At 45.3% G+C, this 26,949-nt stretch overlaps 1 protein-coding gene across 1 annotated transcript in view; it reads right to left on the bottom strand.

Moving 5' to 3' along the window:
• The window catches only part of LOC146789586 (uncharacterized), a 30,759-nt gene extending 12,191 nt beyond the window's left edge, over window positions 1-18,568 (bottom strand). The window contains exon 1 of the mRNA XM_085631136.1: window positions 17,262-18,568. Coding sequence (XP_085487262.1) covers window positions 17,262-18,568 — 1,307 coding nt within the window. The remainder of the gene's footprint in view (window positions 1-17,261) is intronic.
• Between the last annotated feature and the right edge of the window lie 8,381 nt (window positions 18,569-26,949).

Genomic DNA, 26,949 nt, shown 5'->3' on the forward strand with positions numbered 1-26,949 from the left:
GAAGGCATTCAGATGTGTCACACATTTGCCATAAATTCAGAATGTTAGCACTCTTTTTGCTCATTAGATCACTGTAGTAAAGCTACTGCTCACCAGGGAAAACTGCTGCTGGTATTGAAAGTGCATGTTTCAGTCTGCATGTCAGAATTTTTTAATGAAATAGAAGAGGATTTGAGAAGTCACTCAAAATGTGCCCTAATTTTTCTTTCTGCAGCACTAATCATACTTTTTATGGAAAAATGAACCCCCTCATTTTGTTCCTTTTTAAATTAAATGTTTTAAGAGTTACCACTTTAATCCAAGCAAGATGGCTTCAGGTGTGCCATACGTTTATCATAAGTAGGACTGTTAGCGCTCTAGTAGTTCTTTGGAACACTCTGGGAAGCTGCAGTAGAACACAAAGGAATCAACTAACAGTCTCTGCCCTTGTTGGATGTACATGTTTTACTGAGGATGTCAGACTTCATGCTCACATGACTGAGAAAGATAATGTGATTTTACAGAAAATAAGCTCTCAGTTTAGCCTATAGATCACCTTCCAAACCTCTGTGGTAAAAGCATGAGAAAATATTTTTCTCTCAATCATGATATCCCAGCAGAAGGCTTTTTCACATGGTGAAATCACCTTAGAACATACCACAATTCCTAAAATGAGTATGGTACCATCAACAAATTATGTATAATGTAACTAAAGTCTTAAAACCTTCTATTAACTGCAATGCTTTTTAATGAGGTGCTATCATGTATATTGGTCCCAAGATGGCTGCCAACACTTCTTGGATGAAGTGCTGACAGCCAATCAGATCTCAGGATGAGATGTGTGGTTAGGCTCCGCCCACATATATATATGCTTTTAAATGCTATTTTCTCAGGAAATACTGAACAGATTTACACCAGACCTGCAAAAGGCACTTCCTTGACCTTATGGCTACCTCTCTGCCAAATTTCAAGTAATTCTGTTCAGCCGTTCGGGCTGTAGCTGTGTCTAAAGGTCCTATGGAAAAATGCATGGGGAAAACGCGTTTTGGGACCCCCCTTTTTTCTCGGCCCCTGCTTGACGAATCCCCCCGAGACTTTCAGGGTAGGAGCGGAGTGTAGCGCCCCACCTATTTTGAAAATTTCGCGAGGATTCGTCGACCGGCGCCAAAGTTATTCCAAATAGAATGTTGCGGATTTCCTATGGAAACAGGGTCCTAACTATAACTACCTACTGGCGACCGCCAGTAGGTAATATATATATATATATATATATATATATATATATATATATATATATATATATATTCACAGAAAAAACCATAGGTTTCAGGCACGTTATAGTTAGGAATTAGCATTTAAAAAACCTCAGAAATTCACTGAAAAAAACCATAGGTTTCAGGGGTGTTATAGTTAGCTGGACTTTTCACTTGTACAAAACCATTGAAATTCCCCTGTTATAGTTAGTTCAGCTAACTATAACTTGCGCGCCCGCAATGCACTGCTGATGATGTCACATAATACATTACTCATGACATGGTCAGTGACATCACTCATGACATCACTGGTGACATCTCAAATGACATCACTGATAACATCACTGATGACATCATCCAGTGAATGTGTGTTTTTTTGAAAATTAAATATGTTTTACATATGTATATCTCAAGGTCGATGGAAGAATAAATGGGTATATAAGTGTCTAAATGGATGATTTGTTTTTTGAAAAATTGATTGTGTAACTGACTGATTAAGTGTATCATAGTGAATACATGGCTTAGTGAGTAATGTTTGAATATGTAAATATCTGTATCAGTCTCTCACTTTGTGTGTAAGTGGCTGCATGGGTTGGTGAGTAGCTACATGGGTGTCTATATAGGTTATTAGTTGGTTTTTTGAGTATCAGTCTGAGTGTCTGCATGGTTCGGTGAGGGGTATTACGTAGTGCATAGGTGCATGAATGAGTGACTCACTGTTTGTATGTGTTGAAGACAGCATGTGTGCAGGACTGTATGGGTGGATGAGTGTGTGTATGGGTGTGTTAGTGAGTGAATGACTGTCTCAATAGTGTATTTATGAGTAACTACATATGTTTTAAACTAGTATATGTGACTATTGGTGTATATAAGTGAGTATATGTGAGAGTGAGAGATTGAAAGAGTTCCTGTATGAATAAGTATGTGTTTCTATAAGTGATTGTTTAAAAGACTAAGTATGTGTAAGTTTCCGTAGAAGTGAGTGTGGTGGTGTGTGTATAACTGTATATGCAAGTAAATGTATGTTTGATTCTTTATTAGCATGAGTGACTATGTGTGTGAGTAACTCTATGGATGAGTGGCATTGTGTAATAGGATGTATAGGTGTATGAGTACATATGATGAGTGAGTACATGTATGAGTGACTGTATAGGACTGTTGGTGAATGAGTGGATGTGTATGTGGATCTTAGAATTACTGAAGAGGTTGTTGTAACTGGTATTGGTATGTCCATTGTTTTGAAAATTTTAGTCTCTATTTTTGAATGTGTGTATCAAAGGTTATATTAGGGTGAGAGGAGGTCTGCCACTCTATCACAAGGATGATGTCATCAGTGATGTCAGCAGTGATGTCATTTAAGATGTCATCAGTGATGTCATGAGTGATGTCACTGACCATGTCATAAGTGATGTAATATGTGACGTCATCAGCAGTGCATTGCGGGCGCGCGAGTTATAGTTAGCTGAACTAACTATAACGGGGGAATTTCAATGGTTTTGTACAAGTGAAAAGTCCAGCTAACTATAACACCCCTGAAACCTATGGTTTTTTCAGTGAATTTCTGAGGTTTTTTAAATGCTAATTCCTAACTATAACGTGCCTGAAACCTATGGTTTTTTCTGTGAATTTCAAAGGTTTTTTAAATGCTAATTTCTAATTATGCCTACAGAGATAGGACATGTGAAGAAAGAAGAAAAAATGCACAGAAAGAAAAAAAAGAAGTGCAGAAAGAAGCAACAGAAGTCCTCAAAGACGAAGAAAAGTGCAGGAAGAAGGATAACATGCAGAAAGAACAAAAAGAAGAGCAGAAAGAAGCCTTGTTGCAAAATCATCCTGTACCCTCCACTTTTTTAGACGGATACTGGTGGTAACTGAGTCTGACTAACCAGTCCTAGAGCCTGTGCTATGTTAAAAGACACTGAGAATACAGTGAAAACACCTACATACACTAGGGAACATTATACGTTGGGGTCCCCCTGTGATTAGCATGACCACCTCTGTAAGCCCCTAGTATATAATAGGGCAGGGGGATTAAAACTACCTCTTAAAACAGGCCACAGGGCGTTTTTGCACACGTTAACTCAGGCCCCGTCCCCTCCCTTCACCACTGTGTAAACACGCCCTGTGTCGGTTTTTAGTTGGGAGATTAAGTTCATTTGAATCCTGAGGGTCCCTAGGGTCCAACTAGCCCACTAGGTACCTCCAGTAAGTGCCACAGAGCTGCGTTGCAGAGAGGTGTAAAAAGTGGCACGGCCTGGGCCACCTCTCTGCAATGCAGCTCAGTGGCGCTTACTGGAAGCACTTGGTGGGCTAGTTAGCCCCCAGGGGCCCTCAGTATTGAAGGGAAATTATATCCCAATTTAAAACGTGCCATAGTGCGTGTTTGCACACGTCACCTCAGGCCCCGTCCCCTCCCTTCACTACTGTGTAAACGCGCCCTGTGGCTGTTCTAAGTTGAGAGATTAAGTCCCCTTGAAACCTAAGGGTCCCTAGGGTCAAACTAGACCACTAGGTACCTCCAGTAAGCGCCACAGAGCTGCGTTGCAGAGAGGTGTAAAAAGGGGCTTGGCCTCAGAACACCTGTCTGCAGCGCAGCTCCCTGGCGCATACTGGAGATGCCTGTTGGGCTAGTTGGCCCTCAGGGACCCTCAGTATTGAAGAGGAATTAATTCCCCAACTTACAACTCGCCAGGGGGCGCGTTTGCAGAGTGCTGCAAGGAGGGGGCGTGGCCTCCGGCACGATGCCAGTCTTTTATTTATTTTAATTTTTTAAGAAGGGGGGCTGTGTGGTTCCCCTTCTTATTCTAATTTATTGGCCCTGATGACCCCATCCCCCAGGGGCTGTCTCCTAATTATATTTTTTTGACCCCAATCCCCAGGGCCGGCCACTGTTTTTTATTATTTTAAAAAAATATATATTTATAGACACACCTAGGACATGCTGGACACACCGTACGTACCTATCACCATGACGATTTGCGTGATATTCATTAAAAGGCGACTATGCATACAATGAATCCATGTGGAATGTATTTACACCACTAGTGAAGCTCTGACATGTCTGATGCCCTACCGTGCCTAATCCCGGTAGACACCCTTGTCGTTTATTTATACAAACATGGGTAGCTATTGACACATGCACACCAAGCCATTCAAAGGGGATTCGACAAAAATTCGACCAAAACTATGCAAGAAACCCCCCTCACGGTTAATAAAACACACATCCACTGTCGGATGTGTAATACTTTTTATTTTACTCTCTGGAAAGGGGACGAACACACTTGAGAGTCACAGCGCGCTCCTGGCAGAGCCCAATGCTGTGTTACACCCACCATTGCCTGCTGAGTGCCACACACCTCTGTGTTGTATTCCACTAGCTAGTGCATATGCTATGACACTCTCTAGCCCATGTGCACTGTAACACCACCCCGTGAATATGTCATGCCACACTTGTCTTCGCACGGGTTATATTGCCCCATCTAACGTGCCTTCCTCGATGCCTCTGTTATAACGCACAGTGCTATGCCATACATATTACAATCTGGGATCCATATCTTTGTCACAGTGCATATGCAACGTTACACTCCCCAGCACATATTTTATATTACAACTTTAGAGACTAGCTAGGTTACACAACACTGCCCTGTGCATATTACACTCCAAGGCGCATATCGCATAGCACGCGCTAGTGCCTGTGCTATCTCGCGCTCTCCAATGAATCTGTCATTGCGCACAATGTATTGCATATTATATTTCACGCCCAGTTCATCTTATATCACACTTTTTGGTGCATAGTTTATACCATACACTATATCTAGTTTTCATTTTCAATCGTGCTCTCAGGACTATGTTCTATATAACACTGTGTTCACCTACCCTTTTCACGGGCATTGCATTTTGCGATAGGGGGTGGAGGGTCAGGGGGTGTTTCTGCCAAGTGAGCCCGGAGTCACAGTCACAAACGTCCTCTTCTTCCTGAATAAAAGTGAGATTATGCTGCATACTTGTTCATATTTTAAGTAGTTCGCACAGACACACGTTTTAAAAACAATAAAGTTCCTAATACCCGCCTTCTCTGAACAGTTAGCTTGCTGCCCCATCCCCCTCCTCCCTATCCTCTGTTGTGTGAATCCATGGACTAGCCTCCTCCCTCCTGCCATGCATGGTCTGATGTGCTGCCACTGCCCTCAATTTAGTATGATGTACCAGTCCACTCCTCCTGCCCTCCATTGCCCAATTCTATGCCCCATCATTGACCTCCTGCTTAAACTCTGTGTTTAGCTTGCTGCCCCTATTCTCCTTCCCCCTGCCCTCCGATGTCTTTGTGCATGCCCCTGCTCCATCCTTTTTGCCCACCATGTTCCATGGACCTGACACTCCTATCTACTCTGAGTGTTCTGTTGAGCTGCCACTCCCCTCCCACCTGCCTAGCATTGTCAGATGACTGTAACCTGTCCCTGCCACCTCCACCCTGCCTGTCCACATGCCATGCCCCTATCCTCTTCCTCCTGTCCTACATGGTCCATTGTACTGCCACACCCTTCTGCCCTCCCTGGTCTGTTGTGCTGCAACTGCTCCTCCTGCCTGCCCTGTGCGGTATGTTGTGAGGCCCCTTCCCCTGAACTTTCTTGTCTGTGCACAGGTCCTGACCCTCCCTTCTATCCTCCATCGTCCTTTGTGCATGCCCCTGCACCCTCCTTCTTGCCCATCATAGCCATTGTGCTGCCACTAACCCTCCCACTTGCCATGCATGGTCTTCTGTGCTGCCATGGCCCCTCCCACCTTCCCTGTGTGGTCAGTTAGCTGCCCCTGACCCCCTCCCACCTTCCCTCCATGGTCTGTGTGTATGCCATCACAGTCTTACTGTTGCTCTTCATGGTGTGTCTTGCTTCTAGTGCCCATCCTGCCGGACCTCCATGGCTATCTTGCTGCTCCTGCCCTGCCCCCTTGCCCCCAGCCCTCTGTTTACATGTGCAGACGCCTACTCCCTCCCTCCTGGCTTGTCTGTTCCATTGTAATGCCCTTGATCCGTCCCTCCTGCCCTTTATGGTCTGTTATGCTGCAGCTTTCTCTCCTGTCTGTCCATTATGGTCAGCTAGCTACCATTGCCTCTTGCCCCTCTGTTCTCTGTTGTCCATGTGCATGGTCCTGTCCCCTCCCTCTTGCTTTCTATGGATTGTTGTGCTGCACTCCCGTCCAGCATGCCCTGTGTGGTGTATTGTGCTGCTGCAAACCCTGATGCCTGCCCTGCAGGGTCAGTTTGGTGCACCTCTCCATGTCCCTCCTGTCCTCTGTTATCCAAGTCCATGTCCCTACCCCATTTCCTTCGATGATCCAATGTACCATACTTGCGAATATTTTGAACTTGGTAAGAGGAAGATTTTGAAAAAAAACTGGGGTATTGATTTTCCCCTTTGAGTTACATTGAAAAAGAGGAGATTGTAGACAGGAGACAGATCAAATAAAGCCCATTTGAGCTTAAAAACATTGGACGTTTCCTGGCTGAATCGGGTCTGTTGGCATGTATGGTTGTACTACCATTGCCTCTTCCTTCTGCCCACAATGGTCTATTACATTGCCACAGCCTCTCTTGCAAGTCCTGTATTGTTGGTTTGTTGCCCATGCCCCCCTTTCCACTGCCCTCCATAGTCTGTCGTGCTGCCACGGCCCTTCCTGCCTGCTCAGTGTAGTTAAATTGTTGCCTTTGCACCCTCCTACCTGCCTTCAATTTTCAGAGTCCGTGCCCCTGGCCTCTGCCTCTCAACAGTATCCTAATGAACAACTAGATTGCTAACATTCTATATTTATTACAAAAGTGTGGAACGCCTGACGTCATCTTGATGTAATCAAAACTGTAATACCTAGAGCATTTCCTTTAGAAATTACATATATGAGAGGGTCTTATTGGCATCAAAATTATGGTTAGTGCTCTAAAAGACTAAAATAAGGACATATTTTCTGAGTTTTCAAATAGCGACAAAGCACTTTTAAATTATTTGTTATCTTTATGTTTTTTTATCCAGTTGACCACTTGATTAAATGTTGCACTTAGGGGAGAGGATGTGGTGTTACTTCCAGAACTGCAGACTTTGCAACTGGGGAACCAGGTTGGAGTTTCTGCTTCAGCTCGACATTCTGTGATTCTGGTCAAATCACTTAGTCTCCCCATGTCTACAACCAAAATGAATTTGTTCTTGTGTGATGTAACCAATGCTCATGTAAAGCACTCCAATACCTGACAAGTCTGCACTATATAACACTGCAAAAACACAAAATAATAAGTGTTTTGCACACTTCTGTCATTGGGCTATATTTGGGCTACATCTGGGTGATTTTGGGCTACATTTGGGCTCTTTTGTCTCCGGTGGCCATCTTGGGAGATTTATTTGTTATGAAGTTTCCTAATTTCCTCATGTACTGCAGTCTCCTCAGTAGGAAATGCTTTCAGTTTTTTACTTTGATTCCATCATGAAGGTATTCAGATATGTCACACATTTGCCATAAATTCTGAATGTTAGCACTCTAGTTGCTCATTAGATCACTGTAGTAAAACTACTGTTCACCATGGAAGTCTGCTCCTGGTATTAAAAGTGCATGTTTCAGTCTGCATGTCAGAATTTTATAATGAAATAGAAGAGGATTTGAGAAGTCACTCAAAATGTGCCCTCATTTTCTTTCTTCAGCATTAATCATAATTTCTATGGCAAAATGAACCCCTCATTGTGTTCCTTTTTAAATTAAATGTTTTAAGTGTTACCAGTTTATTCCAATCAAGATGGCTTCAGGTGTGCCATACTTTTGTCATAATGAAGACAGTAAGCGCTCTAGTTGTTTTTAAGAACACTCTGGGACATTCTGTCATTGGGCTATACTTGGGCTACATCTGGGTGATATTTGGGCTACATTTGGGCTCTTTTGTCTCTGGTGGCCATCTTGGGAGACTTATTTGTTATGAAGTTTCCTAATTTCCTCATTTACTGCAGTCTCCTCAGTAGGAAATACTTTCAGTTTTTTACTTTGATTCCATCAAGAAGGCATTTAGATGTGTCACACATTTGCCATAAATTCAGAATGTTAGCACTCTTTTTGCTCATTAGATCACTGTAGTAAAGTTACTGCTCACCAGGGAAAACTGCTGCTGGTATTGAAAGTGCATGTTTCAGTCTGCATGTCAGAATTTTTTAATGAAATAGAAGAGGATTTGAGAAGTCACTCAAAATGTGCCCTAATTTTTCTTTCTGCAGCACTAATCATACTTTTTATGGAAAAATGAACCCCCTCATTTTGTTCCTTTTTAAATTAAATGTTTTAAGAGTTACCACTTTAATCCAAGCAAGATGGCTTCAGGTGTGCCATACGTTTATCATAAGTAAGACTGTTAGCGCTCTAGTTGTTCTTTGGAACACTCTGGGAAGCTGCAGTAGAACACAAAGGAATCAACTGACAGTCTCTGCCCTTGTTGGATGTACATGTTTTACTGAGAATGTCAGACTTCATTCTCACATGACTGAGAAAGATAATGTGAATTTACAGAAAATAAGCTCTCAGTTTAGCTTATAGATCACCTTCCAAACCTCTATGGGAAAAGCATGAGAAAATATTTTTCTCTCAATCATGATATCCCAGCAGAAGGCTTTTTCACATGGTGAAATCACCTTAGATCATACCACAATTCCTAAAATGAGTGTGGTACCATCAACAAATGATTTATAATGTAACTAAAGTCTTAAAACCTTCTATTAACTGCAATGCTTTTTAATGAGGTGCTATCATGTATATTGGTCCCAAGATGGCTGCCAACACTTCTTGGATGAAGTGCTGACAGCCAATTAGATCTCAGGATGAGATGTGTGGTTAGGCTCCGCCCACATATATATATGATTTTACTTTTCATTTTCTCAGGAACACCAGACCTGCAAAAGGCACTTCCCTGACCTGAGGACTACCTCTTTGCCAAATTTCAAGTAATTCTGTTCAGCCGTTCGGGCTGTACCTTGGACTAAAGGTCCCTATGGAAAATTGTATGGTGAAAATGCATTTTGGGACCCCCCTTTTTTCTCAGCCCCCGCTTGACGAATCCCCCCGAGACTTTCAGGGTAGGAGCGGAGCGGAGCGCCCCACCTATTTTGAAAACCTTGCGAGGATTCGTCAACCGGCGCCAAGGTTATTCCAAATAGAATGTTGCGGATTTCCTATGGAAACACGGTCCTAACTATAACTATCTACTGGCGACCGCCAGTAGATAATATATATATATTCCAAACGCGCTCTCAGAGCAAATTAACACCGGGAAATCAACGGAGTAGATCAACCAAAGGGGAGGTTTATTAACTTCATAAACCGGCCGTGACACGTTTCACCCGCAGACGGGTTTGTTCACACGGCGTGTCACATAACAAAGAGGAAAAACATACTCTTCCATAAAATGTCATTAACAAAGAAAAAGGACTGTTTTCACATGGTACTTTCAAAAATCTGTTTTTAGAGACACCATCTTAGAATGTGTTCTGAGTATGTTATACCTACATGTTGGGAAGGTAGTTTGTGCATTACCTACCAGAAAGTCCACAATATTCACATAATATAATAACTTATTGTAATTATAGTGCGTAGCGTTTTCGTTTACATAAAACAATATCAAAATTGTAAACCGGAACTTGTCCGCCCTTAACATCATTATTGCGTTACAAATGCCATATATTTCACATGACGGTTGTGATTCTCTAAGTGAGCAATACAAAGTAAATGCAATGATGTGTAATTCTACTAGTGATACATGTATTCAATGTCAGTTCAGTTCCATTCAGTGTCAGTCCTACATCTTGATAGACGAAGTACTTTTAAATAAAACTTTATTAACTCTAGTGGTCTCACAAACAAGACGCTATTCTAATAATAAAATTATATTGTTTAAAGTCAATGTACCTTCCTTAACCCTTGTGGTCTCCGGAAAAATAATTGTTGGTTTTATCCTTGTAGTCCTTGTACAAGATAAGTAAAACTTTATTGACCATAGTGGTCTCAAGGACGAAATCCGAGAGGACGTATAACGGGATATTCTTAGCAATTGTCTTTCTCGTTATTATACTAGAAGCCAAACACTCGTGAGTATATCCTCATCTGCATATAGTCTGTTGGATCGTTTGTTTAAACTGGATAAAAATCCAAGCCCAATAGTGGCAAAAGACTCGTTTAGAGTACGACATATACTCTGTCCTAAGGATAATTATATGTAGTAATATAAGTTGATTGATGTAACCCCTTATGTTTAGAAACCGTCTTGTATTGCACGAGAAGAGTTGTATGTATTATGTTGTGCATTCCCATGTGTATCCTTCTTATTCTTTCCATATACTACACCCACATGTGAAATCCAAAAACATAATCATTTAAGAAGAATTCATTTGGAAGAAAGAGAAGAAAGAAATCACAGATTCTTAACTTGTGTCTTGAAGAATACTATATGGAAGATATATGAAGAAAAGGGTAGGGATCCCGTTGTCCCTGGTAAAGACATGATCCCTTCCTATCCTCCTGCAGAAACGAGAAAGAAAGTAATTATAGACCGTTATTTGGTAGTTAATTAGCAACAAGATAGAGAATAGTACATGATAAATATTCGAGAGCATTAATCAAGATAAACATGCAATTAAAATGTTCCAAACATCTAAAATCGTCTTTCTATTCAGTTTGCAAATGGATTGCCATTTCTTCGTCTATGTTGTGTCCATTAGGAAATCTAGTACACATACCAATGATGTGTCTAGACTCCCGTTGCCTGAGTCTCAGAATTTGATTTCCACCTCTTTTGCTAGGTAGAACTTGCTCTATACTATAATAGGAGAGCTTGTTGCAATCAGAGAAGTGAAACCTTTCAAAGTGACGGGCAATAGGATATTGCTTATCCTTGTTAGTGATCGCCCTCATGTGTTCTAAAATACGTTTTTTTGCCATATGTGTTGTGCTGCCCACGTACCTCAATTTACATGGGCATTCCAACACATAAATTACAAATGAACTGTTACATGTCAAGAACTGGTTTATGCTGATCATAGATTGTACTTTTTGTGATGTGGTGTAAATCTGTTCAGTAGTGTTTGAGAAATAAAGGATCAAAAAATTGAATAGCTGGACAGTTGTTGTTCAGATACACTCCTATTGGCCAATCTGAAGAAGATGAGGCAGTGCTGATTGGTTGGTGACAACCTGAACAATATGTTTTGGCAACCATTACAGGACTGAGGGACTTGGTCCCTGTGTCCTGATATTGGCTTAAAATAAATAATATGTAGAAGGGCAGGGTGACCACACTTAGACTGCAAAGGGCATGTGGAGGGACATCAAAGGGAATTTCACTTTATTGGCTAGCCACACCATGCAGTGGCAGCAATTACAGGACTCTGGGACATGGTCCCCATTGAAATGCATTGTTGTGAATGCCAGGTTTTAAGGGTCACAAAAAGGAGCACGTATAAAGGTTGATAACATATTTTATTTAGAATAAAAATCATTTGTTGGTGGTACCGTACTTAATTTTAGGAATTTTGGTGTATTCTTAGGTGAGGTTTACCCTGCGAAAAATGCTGTACCTCTGCTGTGGTTTCATTAATCATGTTTGAGATAAAACAGGTTACTCTCATGATTTTCTCATACATGTTATGGAAGATGCTCAAGAGTTAAAAGGAGACCTTTTTTTCTGTAAATTCACACTATCTTTCTCAGTCATATGAAAGTAAAATCTCACCAACAGCAGCAACCTGTCAGTTGATCCTGTGTTTTCTTACTGCAGCCTCCCAGAGTGTTCTAAAGAACAACTAGAGCGCTAACAGCCTTACTTATGACAAAAGTGTGACAGACCTGACGCCATCTTGATTGAATCAAACTGGTAACATTGTAAACATTTAATTTAGGAAGGGACAAACTGGGAGTTTATTGTGTCATGGAAATTGTGGTTAGTGCTGTAGAAAGCACAATTAGGACACATTTAAATGAGTTCTCAAATTTCTACCTCGTCTGTTTAATGAAAACACTTTAATATGCAGACTGAGACATGCACTTTCAACACCAGCAGCAGACTGCCTGTTAACTCACTGGTGATAAACTGCAGATTTACCACATTGTTCTAATAAGTGTGGCACATCTGAGCGCCATCTTCATGGAAAACTGAAAGCATTTCCTACTGAGGATAATGCAGTAAATAAGATATTTAGGGAGCTTCATGACAAAAAAGTCTCCCAAGATGGCCACAGAGGAAAAAGAGCACAAATGTAGCACAAATATCACCCAAATGTAGTCCTAGTATAGCCAAATGACAGAAATGTGCAAAATGCGTATAGAACAACTAGAGTGCTAACAGTCTTACTTATGACAAAAGTGTGGCAGACCTGAAGCCATCTTGATTGAATCAAACTGGTAACATTGTAAACATTTAATTTAGGAAGGGACTAAATGGGGGTTCATTGTGTCATAGAAATTATGGTTAGTGCTGTAGAAAGCACAAATAGGACACATTTAAATGAGTTCAAAATATCTTCCTCGTCTATTTAATGAAAACACTCCAATATGCAGACTGAGACATGCACTTTCAACACCAGCAGCAGACTGCCTGTTAACTCACTGGTGATAAACTGCAGATTTACCACATTGTTCCAATAAGTGTGGCACATCTGAGCGCCATCTTCATGGAAAACTGAAAGCATTTCCTACTGAGGATACTGCAGTAAATAAGATATTTAGGGAGCTTCATAACAATAAAGTCTCCCAAGATGGCCACAGAGGAAAAAGAGCACAAATGCCCCAGAAATATCACCCAAATGTAGCCCAAGTATAGCCAAATGACAGAAATGTACAAAATGCATAATTAAAAAAACAATGTTTTATATAGCGCAGACTTGACCCCAAGGAATTGGATTGATTTACATGAGCATAAGTTACATTACACAAGGACACATTCATTTTGGTTTTAGGCATGGGAGATTAAGTGATTTTCCCAGAATCACAGGACGATGAGCCCACGCCGAAACTTGAACCTCAGTCCCCAGTTGCAAAGTCGGAAGCTCTGCCCCTAACATCACACCCTCTCCGCTATTGTGTAGTTCCTATATATCCTATACAGGATCTGCGCGTTCTGATAACATAAACTGTGGGTTTGGTCGCAGACTGGTTCCGAGCACCCCCACCAGATATGTTAACCTGTTTTGTATAAGCTAGCTCACAGTACCACTACAATGTCCTCTTATCGGGGAGAGAATAGTTTCTGGCAACAAATCGCTTTGTTCGCCCTAAATTGGCAGGGTATGCCCAGACGTGGGTCCCTGGATTCAAGATAGGCTGGCTGATGAGGGTTATGAACCCGAAACCAGTCCCAGGATGCTAGTTTCCGGTCCAGGGAAGACATGGCTTGACAGTTCGGGCTGGACTGTTCCCATGAGGCACAGGGTCAAACTGATTTGCATATGGCCATGTCTGAACTGGGGTGGTGGAGTGAGCTAAAGAATGATGATGGATTAAACCCAGATCAGATGACTGGGGGTGAGTGTTTGATTTGCTCAAGCGCTCCGTCTATCATCCCCTTTGGTATCGCTTTGTTCGCCCTAAGTTGGCAGGATATGCCCAGACGTGGGTCCCTTGCTCACTTTGCCGCTGGATTCAAGATAGCCTGGCTGATGAGGGTTATGAACCCGAAAACGGGCCCAGGATGCTTGTTTCCGGTCCAGGGAAGACATGGCTTGGCAGTTCGGGCTGGACTGTTCCCTTGAGGCACAGGGTCAGACTGATTTGTATGTGGCCATGTCTAAACTGGGGTGGTGGAGTGAGCTAAAGAATGATGATGGATTAAACCCAGATCAGATGACTGGGGGTGAGTGTTTGATTTGCTCAAGCACTCCGTCCATCATCCCCTTTGGTATCGCTTTGTTCGCCCTAAGTTGGCAGGGTATGCCCAGACGTGGGTCCCTTGCTCAGTTTGCCACTGGAGTCAAGATAGGCTGGCTGATGAGGGTTATGAACCCGAAACCGGTCCCAGGATGCTTGCTTCCGGTCCAGCGAAGACATGGCTTGGCAGTTCGGGCTGGACTGTTCCCATGAGGCACAGGGTCAGACTGATTTGCATATGGCCATGTCTGAACTGGGGTGGTGAAGTGAGCTAAAGAATGATGATGGATTAAACCCAGATCAGATGACTGGGGGTGAGTGTTTGATTTGCTCAAGCGCTCTGTCCATCAATCCCTTTTGTATCGCTTTGTTAACCCCAGAACATGACAACCCTGATCCCTCAGAATCGTGGAAACAATATACTACTTTTCGCTCAGTCACTCGTGCTCACTTAGTTGGTCTCAGAGGTACACAGAATAAACAGTCTGGGCGTTTCAATAAGGATTTATTGAACAGTTGTTATTCATGTGTAAAATAGATTTGCTTTAACAACCATTAGACAGTAGCAGAGATATATGATTAGCAGTATTACGAAAGTAAAGGGATGGTACAGTTCTACCATTTTGCAGTAATCATGTATATATACAAGTACATAAAACACATGATAATAAAGTGCGTACTCCTACGATGCCTCCCTAACTAGATGTACCTAAATTTACCTAGCATTGGTGTAGGTGTTATGCATTATGCCAAGAATCCCTCTAAGGTCTAGTCAACCCTATTACTTGAGAAAGGAGAGAATATGGTACCCCGTCCTGGTCTCGAGTTGAACACCCCGCGAGGGATGTTAGACCACTGCTAGCTGGAGCGTCTGCATGCAGGAACCTCAGCGTCTCTGGTCAGTGTGTCAGCCAGAAAGTCACAGTCTCCTCTGTCTGTCTAAGCAAGACATGATGTATATATACCCACAGGTCTCCCCACGGGTCCTACATTGCTGTGTTACTGTGTCGGCCTATAAGATGACGTCGGACGTGAACTTTAACCTAGATATTATACAGGAGATGTTCATCCTGCTGTGAGTCCTACCAAGAAGCCTCATGCATAATGTATGAGTTTCGAACCAGGGAAAAACCCGCGTTCTGAATGCAGTGTCGTATCTAGGTAAAAGGTCAGTCCCTATGAACCGTTATGTCTGTAATGTAGGGAAGGATAAAGGTGAAAGGTTGCAGTGCTTCCTGCGCCTATATAGGGTACCTATATGGAATATAACACCCAGTCCTCTTCCGACTGGACGACATATGTAACCTATAAGCGTATTACCATTTGAACGAGACATTGGTACGCACAAAGTGTTAAAAAAATGTCTTGAATTAAAAATGTTTAATAAGTCTAAAGATTTCTAAAGAGTCTTAAAAAATGTAAAAAGAAAAACAATTTTGCAAGCCTTTGCTCTAAAAAGTGTCTGTTGTTATAATCCAAACTATAAGCATCAGAAAGCCATTCATGCCCAATAAATGAAAAGGAATGTCAATTTTGTCACCGAGTTCCAAATTGAGCTTGTAATAAAAGGGCAAATTTCTTCCAGCACACGACAAGCCAAAATGAGTCAATTGTTTATGTGTCCTGGCTGGTAGATCCAACATTTTCGTTGCTTGCTTCCGTAGTAAATGGCCCCTGTAACACCTCGCAGAGTACGTCAATTGAGAACATATGATCTTCCACGCTGTCTGCAGCAGGTGCTGGGGCAGTCTGTGCGCAGTCCAAAACCTGGGTGTCAGTGGATGAGCCGGTGTTCATACCCACAGGTGCAGTTACAACCTGGGGTGGCTCAATGAATGGCGCCAACAACATAGGGATGTGCTGAGGACACCGCAGAACATGGGCCGTTATCGGGTCCAGTAGAGCATTCATGTCCAGTTGCGCACATGATGGGAGTGTCAAACGAAGATCTAACACGCATTCTTCTCCCCAAAACAGGCATTGGAGGACAGGTAAGATGAAGTCCATCCAGACAGGTCGAAATGACAGGAATCAAGATGCACTTAGTTCTCTCAGGCGAGGCGTGCCTAGGTGTTGTACCATTTGGTCATGGTATTTCTGCTCCAGGAGCGCATTTTCCATCTCCTTGGTGGCTGGGACGTCCATTGCGTAGCAAATAGAAGACACTCAGGATACCTGCCATTATAATCAGGATTAGCAGGAGTCTGGCTGGTATATGCAACATTTTCATTGCTTGCTACAGCAGTAGACGGCCCCTGTAACACCTCGCATAGTACGTCAATTGAGCACAGTTGATGTTCCACACTGTCCGCAGCAGGTGCTGGGGCAGCCTGTGCGTAGTCCAAAGCCTGGGTGTCAGTGGAGGAGCCGGTATCCATACAAACAGGTGCAGTTACTACTTGCGGTGGCTCAAGGAAAGCCGCCATCAACATTGGAATAGGCTGAGGACATTGCAGAACATGGGCCGTTATCAGGTCCAGTAGCGCATTCACGTCCGGTTGCACACATGATGGGAGTGTCAAACAAAGGTCTAACATGAATTCTTCTCCGCAAAACAGGCATCGGAGGACAGGTAAGATGGAGTCCATCCAGACGGGTCAAAATGACAGGAACCAAGATGCACTTAGTTCTCTCAGGAGAGGCGTGCCTAGATGTTGTACTATTCGGTCATGGTATTTCCGCTCCAGGAGTGCTTTTTCAATGTCCTTGGTGGCTGGGACGTCTAATGCATAGCAAATAGAAGACAATCAGGATACCTGCTATTAGAAACAGGATTAGCGGAAGTCCTCCAAAGATGCTTCCGAATACGGAGTGTATGAAGTTTGGTATAACTCCAAGTACTGTCTGAAAGGTGCCTAGAAGTCCAGAACCTATGGTCTTAAATAGGTGGACAATGCCAGTCGTATCAGACATGTTAAAGATACAATTTACCATTTCTACGAAATTGAAAGGGCAGTTTGTATAGATAAGCGTCTGTATCTCTGCTGAAGACCTTGCGATCTGGAGATCAAAAGTCTCTCGTGTGGAGGTTAAGGGCAAAGACTTCTGTAAAAGCATGCCTTTCATTCTGCTTAGAGTATCAAACCATATTAAGGAAACATTCAGTGAAGGCCATAATGGTGCATCCCTGACTGTATGTGTCGGTGGAAACAATACTTGCAAACAATAAGGTCTATCACCTCCAGGGTGACGGGCAGGTCTTGCTCTCGGGCCTCGATGAAGGTCTCCACTTCTTCTACTCTTGCTGGTGATGGGGGTGGGGACGTTTCCATGGAGTTTGCCAGCGCCCTCATCTCCTTCAGCACTTTTGACACTTGCTCGAGTTGCTCATCTGGGCTGTCTTGTTCGAGCTGCTCCTCCTCTTCTGGATTCTCGAGCCCGGAGTAGGGGTTGTGGGTGCTCACGGGTCTCTTGCTTGCTTCTTCGGAGTCCGTTGAGTGCCTCCTTTTGCTGCGCTCCTGTGTTATCCAGGACCCTTCCCCCTGGTCCTCGGTGGCATCCTGGGCGGGAGTCTCCATTGACTCACTGTGCTCACCGGGCTCATGGAGGGCAAGTGGGGTATCGGCAGGTGTCTGTAGCTCCTGGACCTTGGCGGTGTCCTGGTTGGGCTTGGGCTTGTCCTGTTTAGGGCCCTTCCCTCTCCCAGTCCCCCTCTCCCGCCGCGGGGGTGGGACTGGAGGCCTGGTCTCGTCTGCCTCCTCCGGTTGGTCACTCCACGGAGGTTTGGCAGCTTGAGCATAGGATTTGCCTCTTTTTGGGCAGTCCTTAAAGAGGTGACTTACACCCCCACAGAGGTTGCATGGGGTTTTCTCCTTGCAGGTCTTTGCCGTGTGGCCTTCTTGTTTGCAGTTCCTGCATACTTGCGCCGTGCAGTCCTTGCCGGTGTGGCCTGGTTTGCTGCACCTGTTGCATAGTTTGGGCTGCCCAGAGTAGTACAGGTACCCTGAGTCGCGCCCTAGGGAGAAGCTGGAAGGGGGGTGGTGGATTCCATCTGGGGCCGATGGGTCCTCTTTCAGCTTCACCATCACTGTCAATTTACCATCCCAAATGCCGTCGCTGTCCAGGTTGCGGGAGGGTTCTTTCGTCACTGTGCAGTGGCGGCGTAGGAAGGTTGTCAGGTCATGCATATTGACGTGTGGGTTATAGATGTGCACGGTCATTCTCTTAACCTCCAGCACGAGCTGGCATTCCAGCTGGAAATCAGAGAAAGGTTTCTCCTCCCGTCGTGACCAGCACATCTGCCAATACCTCCTGCAGATTTGTTCAGACACGAACGTAAGCAGGTAAGTGTCTTTGGGTGCATCCGACATGATGCACCAGATTTCTGCTGCTGTGAACCCCATCTTGGTTACCAGCAGCTCAGTGAATATCTTCCTGCTCAGGTGCGGTGTGGAACCGTCTGACTCCACCTTCCTCTGCAGCTTTACGGTGCTGTGGAACCATGGATTCAGAGGCCTGCTCATCCTGCTGCTCTGCTGTGCCCAGGAGAAGAAGAGGGATTCCTCAGGGAGCTGGTGGCAGGTAGGTAATCCTCAGGCCAGTAGACAGGGTCCCCTTCAGGTGGGTGGAGGACACAGCCAGAACCTCAGCTCCAGCAGGGTGGGTGTCCCAGCAGGGGCTGGCAGGAGTCTCCTTCAGGCTGGCAAGGGATCCCCAGCTGGCAGGCAGCTCCTTCAGGCAGTCCACTGCAGGCAGGAAGGGAGTCCACAGCAGGTAGGCAGCTCCAGCAGTCAAAGCATCCCCAGCAAGGCAGGCAGCTCCAGCAGGTCAGGCAGACTTCAGCAGGCAGGCAGCTTCAGGCAGCGGGTGGCTTCAGCAGGCAGGAGTCCCCAGCAGGCAGTGGTCCCAAGCAGGCAGTGGTCCTCAGCAGGCAGGAAGGCAGGTCCAGAAGGCAGGTATCCTCAGCATGCACAGCCCCAGCAGTGGCACTTAAAAGTGCATTTGTGTGCTTAAAAGCACCAAGTAGCTCTTTTGCAGAACAGTGACCTCCAGTGGCGACTAGTGGTACTGCAGGCAGGTGATCGTGGTGTCTCACTTTTCCTCTATTGTTACTTCCCTAATCAGTAAACAGTGTACTAGGTCCTAGACAGGCTCTGTGTTTCAATCATTCAGAGAGGGCGAACTGAAATTTGACTGCAGCTGGTAGAGGGCACACTTATCACCTCTCCCACCTCTGGGCCCCGGTGCCACTATACCAAAAACAACAGTTGATGGGCAGAATGCAGAACAATGTCTTACATTCACCCCAGTACAGAGATCTGGGCCTAAATCCATCGTTTTTTTGCTCACCATGCCTTTTCAGTTAGGATCCAGCCATACGCAAATCAGTCTTGACCCTGTGCCTCATAGGAACATTCCAGCCCGAACTGCCAAGCTAGGTCCTCCCTGTACTGGAAACAAGCATCCTAGGACCGGTTTCGGGGTTTCACCCCTCTTCAGCCAGGATAGCTTGATTCCAGTGGCATGGAGAGCACGGGACCCACGTCTGGGCATACCCTTCCGCCTCAGGGTGACACATGCAAAAACAACAGTTGATGGACAGAATGCAGAACAATGTAATACATTCACCCCAGTTCAGAGATCTGGGCCTAAATCCATTGTTTTCTTGCTCACCCTGCCTTTCCAGTTTGAACCCAGCCATATGCAAATCAGTCTTGACCCTGTGCCTCATGGGAACAGTCCAGCCCAAACTGCCAAGCCAGGTCCTCCCTGTACTGGAAACAAGCATCCTAGGACCGGTTTCGAGGTTTCACCCCTCTTCAGCCAGGATAGCTTGATTCCAGTGGCATGGAGAGCATGGGACCCACGTCTGGGCATACCCTACCCATCCAGGGTGACAAATGCAAAAACAACAGTTGATGGACAGAATGCAGAACAATGTCATACATTCACCCCAGTACAGAAATCTGGGCCTAAATCCATCATTTTTTTGCTCACCATGCCTTTCCAGTTTGAATCCAACCATATGCAAATCAGTCTTGACCCTGTGCCTCATGGGAACAGTCCAGCCCAAACTGCCAAGCCAGGTCCTCCCAGGACTGGAAACAAGCATCCTAGGACCGGTTTCGGGGTTTCAGCCCTATTCGGCCCGGATAGCTTGATTCCAGTGGCATTGAGAGCACAGGACCCACGTCTGGGCATACCCTTCCCACTCAGGGTGACAAATGCAAAAACAACAGTTGATGGACAGAATGCAGAACAATGTCATACATTCACCCCAGTACAGATATCTGGGCCTAAATCCATCGTTTTTTTGCTCACCATGCCTTTCCAGTTTGAACCCAGCCATATGCAAATCAGTCTTGCCCTGTGCCTCATGGGAACAGTCCAGCCCGAACTGCCAAGCCAGGTACTCCCTGGACTGGAAACAAGCATCCTAGGACCGGTTTCGGGGTTTCTCCCCTCTTCAGCCAGGATAGCTTGATTCCAGTGGCATGGAGAGCACGGGACCCACGTCTGGGCATACCCTTCCCACTCAGGGTGACAAATTCAAAAACAACAGTTGATGGACAGAATGCAGAACAATTTCATACATTCACCCCAGTACAGAGATCTGGGCCTAAATCCATCGTTTTTTTGCTCACCATGCCTTTCCAGTTTGAACCCAGCCGTATGCAAATCAGTCTTGACCCTGTGCCTCATGGGAACAGTCCATCCTGAACTGCCAAGCCAGGTCATCCCTGGACTGGAAACAAGCATCCTAGGACCGGTTTCGGGGTTTCATCCCTATTCAGCCAGGATAGCTTGATTCCAGTGGCATGGAGAGCGCAGGACCCACGTCTGGGCATACCCTTCCCACCCAGGGTGACAAATGCAAAAACAACAGTTGATGGAACGAATGCAGAACAATGTCATGCATTTACCCCAGTACAGAGATCTGGGCCTAAATCCATCGTTTTTTTGCTCACCATGCCTTTTCAGTTTGAACCCAGCCACATGCAAATTAGTCTTGACCCTGTGCCTCATGGGAACAGTCCAGCCTGCACTGCCAAGCCAGGTTCTCCCTGGACTGGAAACAAGCATCCTAGGACCGGTTTCGGGGTTTCACCCCTCTTCAGCCAGGATAGCTTGATTCCAGTGGCATGGAGAACACGGGACCCACGTCTGGGCATACCCTTCCCACCCAGGGTGACAAATGCAAAAACAACAGTTGATGGACAGAATGCAGAACAATGTCATACATTCACCCCAGTACATAGATCTGGGCCTAAATCCATCGTTTTTTTGCTCACCATGCCTTCCCAGTTTGAACCCAGCCATATGCAAATCAGTCTTGACCCTGTGCCTCATGGGAACAGTCCAGCCCGAACTGCCAAGCCAGGTCCTTCCTGGACTGGAAACAAGCATCCTAGGACCGGTATCGGGGTTTCACCCCTCTTCAGCCAGGATAGCTTGATTCCAGTGGCATGGAGAGCACGGGACCCACGTCTGGGCATATCCTTACCACTCAGGGTGACAAATGCAAAAACAACAGTTGATGGACAGAATGCAGAACAATGTCATACATTCACCCCAGTACAGAGATCTGGGCCTAAATCCATTGTTTTTTTGCTCAGCATGCCTTTCCAGTTTGAACCCAGCCATATGCAAATCAGTCTTGACCCTGTGCCTCATGGGAACAGTCCAGCCCGAACTGCCAAGCCAGGTCCTCCCTGGACTGGAAACAAGCATCCCAGGACCGGTATCGGGGTTTCACCCCTCTTCAGCCAGGATAGCTTGATTCCAGTGGCATGGAGAGCACGGGACCCACGCCTGGGCATATCCTTCCCACTCAGGGTGACAAATGCAAAAACAACAGTTGATGGACAGAATGCAGAACAATGTCATACATTCACCCCAGTACAGAGATCTGGGCCTAAATCCATTGTTTTTTTGCTCACCATGCCTTTCCAGTTTGAACCCAGCCATATGCAAATCAGTCTTGACCCTGTGCCTCATGGGAACAGTCCAGCCCGAACTGCCAAGCCAGGTCCTCCCTGGACTGGAAACAAGCATCCCAGGACCGGTTTCGTGGTTTTACCCCTCTTCAGCCAGGATAGCTTGATTCCAGTGGCACCCAGATCTGTGACTGGGGGTGAATGTTTTGCCAATGTGCAACATTCCATCCATCATCTTGTGTGTTTTGCTGTTCATCCTATGTGGGAAGGGTATGCCCAGACGTGGGTCCCGTGCTCACTACGCCACTGGAGTCAAGCTATCCTGGCTGAAGAGGGGTGAAGCCCCGAAACCAGTCCTAGGATGCTTGATTCCGGTCCAGGGAAGACATGGCTTGGCAGTTCGGACTGGACTGTTCCCACGAGGCACAGGGTCAAGACTGATTTGCATATGGCCATGTCTGAACTGGGGTGGCGTGGTGAGGAAAATAACAATGGATTAAACCCAGATCTGTGACTGGGGGTGAATGTTTTGCCAATGTGCAACATTGTGTGCTTTTGTTCAAGGCAATATTGAAACCGAAAAGTAGTGACCGGTAGAGTTATGTGGTCATGGATTAGCCATTCTGTGTGCGGCGATTCTGCCATTGTGAACGGTAATCTATCCAGTTTTTCGATATGCAGCATTGTATATTTAGCTCCCCTTTGTGCCATTTCTATATGTTTATCTGTTACATTGTATTCAGAAAACAGAGACGTACTGTTAATGAAACGCCAAGACACATGGCCAGCACGCAAAGATTGCAGCGTCCAGCTCAATAACATGATAGAACAGAATTGAGATTTCCCTTGTTGTAATATGGCCAAATCTTGTTCTAGGATGTCTATCGCAGAAGATACAATGTTGCCTATGGAATATATCCTGGAGGTTAATGTTTACCAATGCTAGAGATTTCTCTAAGTTAATACGGTCTATTTCACTATGTTCAGTAGTCGAGTCCTCAGAATTCTGGGCATGTCTGATCTTTAGACCTGCAACCTTCTTCTATTTGAACTGTGGCTTTTGCTTTGGTTTCTCTTCTTTTTTAGAAGTGTAATCTTGAGCGTGCTGCTTGTCTCAGGACTTTGTACGCTCTTCTTGTCTCTCTGATCCTCCTTCCCTCTCTGAGTTTTTCGATGATCCCTGAAAGGAAGGCGAGGAACGTGTATCAGTATCCTGATACCGGTCAGGTTTCCTAATATTATCCCTATTCTTGAGATTATACCTCTTTTCAGAGGGCTCCTGTGGAGAAGATCTACCTCGGGATTGAGATCTGTTTCCCTTAAATGTTTGTTGTTGTTTATTTTCCCACTTCTTTTTAGAAGAAGTTGGGGTCTGCTTGGTAGTGTCCTTTTCAGGACTTCCCACTAGCTTTGGTTTTAAAGCGTTCCCACCCAAACTGTCTCTGCCTAATTCTGCATATGCAGTTTCAATTACTTTTGGTAGGTTGCCATGAGGGGGCATGACCACCAGATGTGGAGGAAATCACCAGTCAGCAAATTACATCTCCAGTATAGCAGAGAAACTGTTGAGTACATAGAGCGCGAGTAGGCCAGGGTATAGTATCATCGGGTTATCAATTTATATGCAGTCGCGTGTTGAGACGCACTCCTGTACACCCCGGGGATATCTTGCCAAAGCTGGTACCACTGCTTGTCAGAAATACCCTCAGTACTATCAGTATGCCATTGGGTTTAGTAGGTATATGGGCAAGAGTGAGTGTTGGAGTACTTTATAAGTGCGAGAGATCAAGCCCCTCGTTGCGCTGTAAGACTCAACCATGGTCTCGAAGGGTGTGAGAGCACGCGTGGCCCCGTGGGCATTGACAAGGAACACTGCCCAGTGTCTCAACTGATAGTATGGGACCCTAAAGTCGTGTTTAAATTGCTCGATGATTTTGATCTGGTCGCCTTCAAATAAGTCTCGGAGTATGCTGCAGTACCCCTCCCTCTAGACTGCAAAGGAGTGTGCCTGTCATGCTGGGGTGAACTCTAAGTTGCACGCTAGAGGAATATTGAGCGAGGGTAAGATGTTTCTTGAGAGCAATTTTGTCCCAGATGTCGAGGGACCATTTTGGTGAGGATGGCTACGAAGATGCTCCAAGAACGAGCATGTTTAGAGAGCCACATTAAGTATAAAAGAGGTCTATAGGCTCCCGCGGGGTCCATGTGGAACCAGTGCTACTCTCTCTCTAACTACCCACTCCGAGAAAAAGTGGAGGTTGGCTGCCCAGTAATATTCAAGGAGATTGGGGCATGCCAGGCCTCCCTGGTCCTCAGGGATCATTAGTATGGAATTAGAAAGCCTCGAAGCATGCCCCCCCAAATGAAGTTGCGGATGTCAGGTTGAAGGTTAAGGATAGAATCCTTGGGGATAGGAGTGGGGAGTGTCTGGAATAGGTAAAGTATTTTGGGCAAGAGGGACATTTTGACTGCGTAGAGTTGGCCCAGCCAGGAGACCTGTAGCGACTTCCATCAATGAAAGTCTTCCAGGATTGAGCACCAATACTCTTGCCAATAGGCATTCGTCCACGATTCGAGGCTCGGGGTAAACTTAAGTTGCAGCTATTTTATAGATTTGGGAGCCCATTGGAAAGGGGTGAGGGCAATCAAATGAGGGAGGTTGACTTTAGGGATTGTCAGGTTGAGGGCCTACCATTTAATCATATTGACTTTAAAGCTAGAGACTTCTTCAAAGGCAGTTAGCACGGAAACCAGAGCAAGGAGAGAAGAGCCAGGGTAAAAGGGCTACCTTGTGTACGTGCCTGCTGAAAAGGAGACATTTGATGTCTTTCGCCTGGCGAACACAGATCGCGAGTGGTTCTACTGCCAGTGCAATGAGTAAAGGCGATAACGGGCAGCCCTGTCTAGTACCCTTTGCCAGGTAGCTCGGTGGGGAGGAGTGTCCATAGACAAAAATAGTGGCAGTGGGTGCAGAATAGACTGGCAGGATTTTGGAAATCAGGCCAGGGCCCAGTCCAATCATAACAAGGATTGGCGTTAGAAAGCTCCAGTCAACTTTATCAAAAGCATTCTCCGCTGCTGTTTGTCCTGAGGGGGAACCCTCCTATTCCTCCTTGAAACTGCCAAATACAAGTTAACACCGTTGGATTTAAGTATTTGGGGATCTTTATTTCCCTCAACCCTTCAGTTAGGTATACGCAGAACCTTCTTCCCCTTCTTCAGAAACTCAAAAGTGACATTGTCAACTAGAGAAGGCTCTCCATCTCACTCCTGGACAGAGCAGCCCTCTTCAAAATGATGGCCCTGCCAAGATTCCTCTATGTCCTGCAAAACACTTTAGATGTAGTTCCAGCGTCTTACTTCAGGGAAATTGAGGGCCTGCAAAGAGACCTATTATGGGACAGCAGACCTCGAATTGCTTGAACAAACTAACGCTAAACTGGTACGATGGTGGGCATTAGTCTCCCAGATATCAGGAAATACTACTGGGCCTCCCAACTTGCGGCTATTACCCAGGGCACGTTCGGTCATGCAGACGACCTGGGCTACGCCATGGATAAGTGGCTCCTTCCGGGTGGGAACTATAATAGAGCCCTTTACTCCTGACCCAAGCGATTTTTATGATCGGGCCCCACGAAACACTCAGTTCAAATTTGGCATGACGCCACTCGCTCTCTGGAATGGAGATACAAGATAACATTAGCCACCCCTCTTTGGGACTCAGAGAAGCTGCGCGATCTCAGGAAAACGAAGGGCTTCGACAGGTGGGATCTTATTGGAATTTCAGTTATCAAGGATATGTGGGGGAAAGGAGGGGTCAAGATCTTCAAGGAGCTTCAAATTGAATACGAACTGCCAGACTCGGAGTATTTCCGTTATATGCAGGTTCGACACTCACTCCAGTCCTCGTTACCCAAAGGGACCGATCCCCCGGAGGCTTCCCCGCTGGAGGACAGAGTTTTGGATGGTCATCTTCCCGAGAAAACGATCCTCTTCAAACACTGAGAGACAAGTGGGTGCAGTACGGGATAGAATTGGATGACGAGGACTGGCAATTGGCGGTATCTTCTCCCAGAGTGGTGACTATTCCAGCACGCTTAAGGCCGGTTCAACTAAAAATCCTTCACAGAATTTACATAACGGGCCCCGATTAGTGAGCATGGGGTGGGCTGACACGGGAGAATGTAAAAGGCAATGTGGCCTTACCGGCACATACATGCACATTATCTGGGAATGTACACATATCAGCTCTTATTGGCTTCAAATAAAGGATATAATCAGCAAGGTGTTACGCATCACTCTCCGTCCAGAGGCAAGAAGATGCCTTCTAAATATATGGGAGCCCACGGATTTGAACGCCTCACAGATGCAGTGGGCCACTTTGGGGTTCGTGTTAGCCAAAATAAATATTGCTCAACTATGGGGGGCGGCACATCCACCCACCCTGGAGGCCTGGGAAAGGAACCTCGATTGGTGTATGTTCAGAGAAAAAACGGTATATCTGGCAAGGAGGTGCCCCAAGAAGTGGTCTCACGTCTGGGGCTCGTGGAGTAGCTATAGAGGAGAGATCTGTACACCACCTCGTAGCATTGAACAAGAAGACCCCATCTCCCCGTAATGTTCCTCTCCATTGTAATGTATGTATATCCTTCCTCCCATATGTATTGTGATGTATAATTTGTCCGATCCTCTGTACTGTAAAATTTGCCGAAGTTTGTTAATAAAAAGAGTTATAAAAAAGAAGGAAAAAAAAGCATTCTCCGCATCAAGCGAGAGAAGGCAAGCTGGGATATTGTTCCAATGGGCTTTTTCTACCAAATGTGTCAATGCTGCAGATATTATACGCCCCGTATCGGTGCCAGATAAACCCAATATGGCCCGGGTCAATGAGACCAGGGAGATAGGGCTCCAGTCGATTGGCAAGTATCTTGGCATCGATCTTGGCATCCATGTTCAAAAGAGTTATT

This window comes from Triturus cristatus, chromosome 10 (genome assembly GCF_964204655.1).
Source record: "Triturus cristatus chromosome 10, aTriCri1.1, whole genome shotgun sequence".
In the NCBI taxonomy this organism is placed as follows: Eukaryota; Metazoa; Chordata; class Amphibia; order Caudata; family Salamandridae; genus Triturus; species Triturus cristatus.